Below are 5,229 nucleotides of genomic sequence, written 5' to 3' on the forward strand. Positions count from 1 at the left end.
ACAGATTTTATGTTTTGCAGAACATTAGCCCAGATCTTATTTTCCATACTTAACATATTTGAGAAATTCTTGTGTTGCCTGTGATTCTGTTATTTATCAAAACAGGGTTTTTGATGGTTAGATAGAAAGTTGTGAAACATAGAATAGTTTCCTGTAAAAACAGGAATTTTATATGAAGTCTTTTTCACCTCCACAGTTTCTTATCTCTATTTAATCACTCAGATTTGTGCAGCTACCATCACCCAGAGTTCATCTTAAAGACATTTACAGAGGCTCTAGTGGCAATGTGTCCATTCATTAGAGGTACCATTTAATGTCTAAATATTTTCCAGGTTTTTAGCTCTTCCTTAAACTTACTTAAATGAGCTATTACTACCATCATCAGCTCAATTTGATCCTGATATAACCCTTGTCAGAGTCAACTCATTATTCTATCTCTTGAATGAAAATTCAGATTTCTGAAATCTAAGTGACTTGTCCAGGGTCAAGAGTTAATGAATTGCTGAGCCAAGTCATCATAATCAGATAAAAAGATTCCAAATCAAATTCAGTTAGGACATTGTCTAGAAAGTTAGCATTTGAAGGATATTTATAGGTAATTTATAATCAATCTGTTCTATTGATGAGGGAATTCCTTATTGAAGGTGCATTCATTTGTTTTATGGTTTATATATTCATTATTAGCATAAGTATCATTTAAACATTTGATCATGTCGCCTAAGCGACATTTTTCAGAATATGTAAACTTGTTAATATATGTTTAAATAATTTACAAGCTTCAATTAATATGATGACAGACGTTCTACTCAAAGCTTTGGAAAAATTGTTAAATATATTCATTTCATTAGAGAGATAGTAATGAGATTTATTTTTCTTAAGAAAGATAATCAACTCATTTTATCAGGTTCATTTACATGCAGAAAAAAAATGAGGAAATGGATAGCAGTTAATGAATGGTTCAGGTTTTGTAAATTGAAAAGAAATGTCTTCATTCAAGAGAAAATGGTTAGTTCAGTTCAGTCACTCAGTCATGTCTGACTCTTTGCGACCCCATGGACTGCAGCATGCCAGTCTTCCCTGTTCATCACCAACTCTTGTGGTTTACTCAAACTCATGTCCGTTTAGTCGGTGATGCCCTCCAACCTTCTCATCCTCTGTCATCCCCTTCTCCTCCTGCCTTCAATCTTTCCCAGCATCAGGGTCTTTTCAAATGAGTCAGCTCTTCGCATCAGATGGTCAAAGTATTGGAGTTTCAGCTTCAGCATCAGTCCTTCCAATGAGTATTCAGGAATGATTTCCTTTAAGATGGACTAGTTGGATCTCCTTGCAGTCCAAGGGATTCTCAAGAGTCTTCTCCAACACCACAGATCAAAAGCATCAATTGTTTGGCGCTCAGCTCTCTTTATAGTCCAACTCTCACATCCATACATGACTACTGGAAAAACTATAGCCTTGACTAGACAGACCTTTGTTGGCAAAGTAATGTCTCTGCTTTTGAATATGCCATCTAGGTTGGTCATAACTTTTCTTTCAAGGAGTAAGAGTCCTTTAATTTTATGGCTGGAGTCACCACCTGCAGTGATCTTGGAGCTAAAAAAAAATAAAATCTGCCACTGTTTCCACTGTTTCCCCATCTATTTGCCATGAAGTGATGGGACTGGATTCCATGATCTTAGTTTTCTGAATGTTGAGCTTTAAGCCAACTTTTTCACTCTCCTTTTTCACTTTCATCAAGAGGCTTTTTAGTTCTTCACTTTCTGCCATAAGTGTGGTGCATATCTGAGGTTATTGATATTTCTCCCTGAAATCTGGGAAAATGGTTAGTACTCCATACTGAATTATTCTTTTGTAGACCAAATGTTTAGAATGGAAGATGATGGAAAGCATACACATTGCTCATTCTTGCTTGAAAGGAAACAACAGTGATGCTCTTTAAAATAAAATAGCAAGACAGGCATGACGCATAAAGGAGTAACAATGAACATGAGAAGTGGAGACAGTGAAAACCTTTCAGGGTGAAAGGATCTGAATAAAAGAATGGAAGAAAGAAGAGAAAATGATAAAGAGTGAGATTTAAAGAAAGCAAAATAAAAAGTCAAGAAAATTAGGAGCAAATGAGAGACAATAAATTAATAGGGGAAAAACAAACTGCAATTGGGCTCATAAAATAAATTAGGAAATGAAAGACTTCTTGATAAATAAAAAGGGAGAGAAAGAGAAAAGAGAGAAAATGAGAAAGGAAGCATGAAGAAATGTTCAGAGATGGGGAACGTCTAGCTCCAGAAGCTGGTCTGACCACAGTTTGCCCTCAAGGCAGGTACAGTGTTGCCTGATGATGTTTGTGTCTCTGCCCAAAGAGTGAAGGAGGCTGTCTTCCTGGCCTTCCTATTCCTCTACTGTATCATCACTGCCAGAGTCAGATGCATCTCTTAATTAGCTGAAGGGCTAAAGAAGATTAAGGATATAGTGGTGAGAATTTAGATTTCTCTTTCAGCCTCTTCCTTTTTTATTTTTTAAAATATATATTTATTTCAAGATTCTTGTGCTCTTTTTTCAAAATAACTTTATTTATTTATTTATTTTTGGCTGTGTTAAGTCTTCATTGCTATGTGGGCTTTTCTCTAGCTGCAACAAGCAGGGTCTACTCTGCTTGAATTGAGGGAGGTACATGGGCTTCTCACAATGGTGACTTTTCCTGTTGTGGAGTATAGGCTCTAGGGTATTTGGGCTTCAGTAGTCGTGGCGTGTAGGCTCAGTAGTTGTGGTACTCGGCTCTAGAGCACAGGCTCAGTACTTGTACATGGGCTTAGATACACAGCAGCATGTTGGGCCAGAGATCAAACTCATGTCTCCTGCATTGGTAGACAGATTCTTTACCACTGAGCCACCAGGGACATCCTCAGCCTGGCAACAGTTTTCCCACTAATATGGCTAACATATAATTTTTTATTCTGATGATGGTCATAATTTGTATGTATTTTTTTTTTGGAAGTGTATTTTATTTTACTTAGAGAAATGTTCACCTGATACATAGTCTTTGGATTGATGCGAAGCACCGTTTTGGAATCACAGTCAGGGAAATACATAGACAAGAACAGAATATGGGAAGAGAATGGATCAAGTATGTCAGGTAGCATGGAATCCTTTTGTTGGAAAACAGTGAAAAAGCAGAGATGACAAGAAATAGGCAGAGTGGGAGAGCCTATAACTCTCAATTATAAAAACATTCAGAAATCTTCTCATGTCTTAGGGATATCATCCAATGCTGACACATCATGAAATGACACATCACTCACATCAACTCTGAGTGAGCTTGTGGGATGCAGTGAACCTAAGAGGAAATAGAGGGAACTCTTCACCTACATTCCTGGGTTTCTTGGGTGGATTTTTACTTACAGATGATGGAATGAATATTGAGATAAGTGCCTGTGGAAGTAGAGACAAGTTAAGAAGTAAGCAGAGAGGCTAACTGGAGGCCCTACAAGATATTTTTTTATTACAATTTTGTGTAAGTCTCACTTTGCCTCTGAGCGTGTGTGTGTGTGTGTGCATGCATGCATACATGCAGTGTTTCTATACATATATACGCTGACATTTTAAAGGAAGATTTTCAAAAATTCCATCTGTGGATGGTAGTACCTGTATATTAGTCATTTCATTCAGTTCTGGAGACATGTAAAGCAGATATTTTTAATATTTCTTAAAATATGTACCATAACAAACCACTGTACATATTGTTTTGTTTTCTTGTTTTTTCCTTTCTATTACGTTCCTCTTATTTTTCATTCATACTTCTCTCTTTGTGTCTTTCTTTCCTAGTGACTAAGTCACTAGCATTTTGTCAATGTTTTTGTGTCTCTTTGTACATGTTCCAAAAAATTAAATAAGACATATTGTTTATAACTAACGTGGTAAGTTTGTCAGATATTTTTACCTAGAGAACAGTCCAAGTCTAGATGTAAGAAATTGTAATAACAATAAACTCTGCTTCTTTATGTACTTCAGGCAGAGACAATGGAGAGAGAGAACAGTACTGTGGTAACTGAATTTATCCTTGCTGGTCTGACCCAGTCTCAAGATGTTCAGCTCCTGGTCTTCACACTAGTCTTAATTTTCTACCTCATCATCCTCCCTGGAAATTTCCTCATCATCCTCACCATCAGGTCAGACCCCAGTCTCACGGCCCCCCTCTACTTCTTCCTGGGCAACCTGGCCTTCCTGGATGCATCCTACTCCTTCATTGTGGCTCCCAGGATGCTGGTGGACTTCCTCTCTGAGAAGAAGGTGATCTCCTATACAGGCTGCATCACTCAGCTCTTCTTCTTGCACTTCCTTGGAGGAGGGGAGATGCTACTCCTAATTGTGATGGCCTTTGACCGCTACATTGCCATCTGTCGTCCTTTACACTATTCGACTGTCATGAACCCTAGAGCCTGCTATGCCTTGCTGTTGGCTCAGTGGCTTGGAGGCTTTGTTCATTCCATTATCCAAGTGGCCTTCATCCTCCGCTTGCCCTTCTGTGGTCCAAACCGACTGGACAACTTCTTCTGTGATGTGCCGCAGGTCATCAAGCTGGCCTGCACTGACACCTTTGTGGTGGAGCTCCTGATGGTCTTCAACAGTGGCCTGCTCACCCTGCTGTGCTTCCTGGGCCTTCTGGCCTCCTATGCAGTCATCCTCTGCCGTGTACATGGCTCCTCCTCTGAGGGGAAGAGCAAGGCGCTGTCCACGTGCACCACTCATGTCATCATTATACTTCTCATGTTTGGGCCTGCCATCTTTATCTACACTCGTCCCTTCACAGCCTTATCAGCAGACAAGGTGGTTTCCTTTTTCCACACAGTGATCTTTCCTTTGATGAATCCTGTGATTTATACCCTTCGCAACCAGGAAGTAAAAGCTTCCATGAGGAAGATATTGAGTCAATACATGGTTTGTTGAATGGACTTTATAATAAGAAGTCTTGAAGGGGAAATTCTGGCTGAAAATCATTCACTTATTTAAAAAATATCCACGTGTATACCTGTGGCGGATTCATGTTGATGTATGGCAAAACCAATACAATATTGTAAAGTTAAAAAATAAAATAAAATATTAAAAAAAAGAAAAGTAAAAAAACATATTGTTTTTCATTGAGTGCTTCCCATTGCCAGGTACCATTGTTGTCAATATGGGAAAATTATAATAACAAGAAAACAAACATGCTATCTTATTCAAGAACATAAAGGA

The 5,229-nt window shown here is 38.3% G+C and overlaps 1 protein-coding gene across 1 annotated transcript; it reads left to right on the forward strand.

Moving 5' to 3' along the window:
* The first annotated feature begins 4,012 nt into the window (after positions 1 to 4,012).
* On the forward strand, positions 4,013 to 5,019 carry LOC109564501 (olfactory receptor 4N5). Its single transcript, XM_019967932.2, has one exon. The coding sequence runs from the start codon at positions 4,015 to 4,017 to the stop codon at positions 4,939 to 4,941; it is 927 nt and encodes a 308-aa protein (XP_019823491.2). The 5' UTR covers positions 4,013 to 4,014; the 3' UTR covers positions 4,942 to 5,019.
* Positions 5,020 to 5,229: the final 210 nt, after the last annotated feature.

The sequence above is a fragment of the Bos indicus genome, chromosome 10, assembly GCF_029378745.1.
Source record: "Bos indicus isolate NIAB-ARS_2022 breed Sahiwal x Tharparkar chromosome 10, NIAB-ARS_B.indTharparkar_mat_pri_1.0, whole genome shotgun sequence".
In the NCBI taxonomy this organism is placed as follows: domain Eukaryota; kingdom Metazoa; phylum Chordata; class Mammalia; order Artiodactyla; family Bovidae; genus Bos; species Bos indicus.

Excerpts from the sequence above, each read along its gene's own strand:
- LOC109564501 (XM_019967932.2), top strand. The coding sequence starts at position 4,015 with ATGGAGAGAGAGAACAGTACTGTGGTAACTGAATTTATCCTTGCTGGT.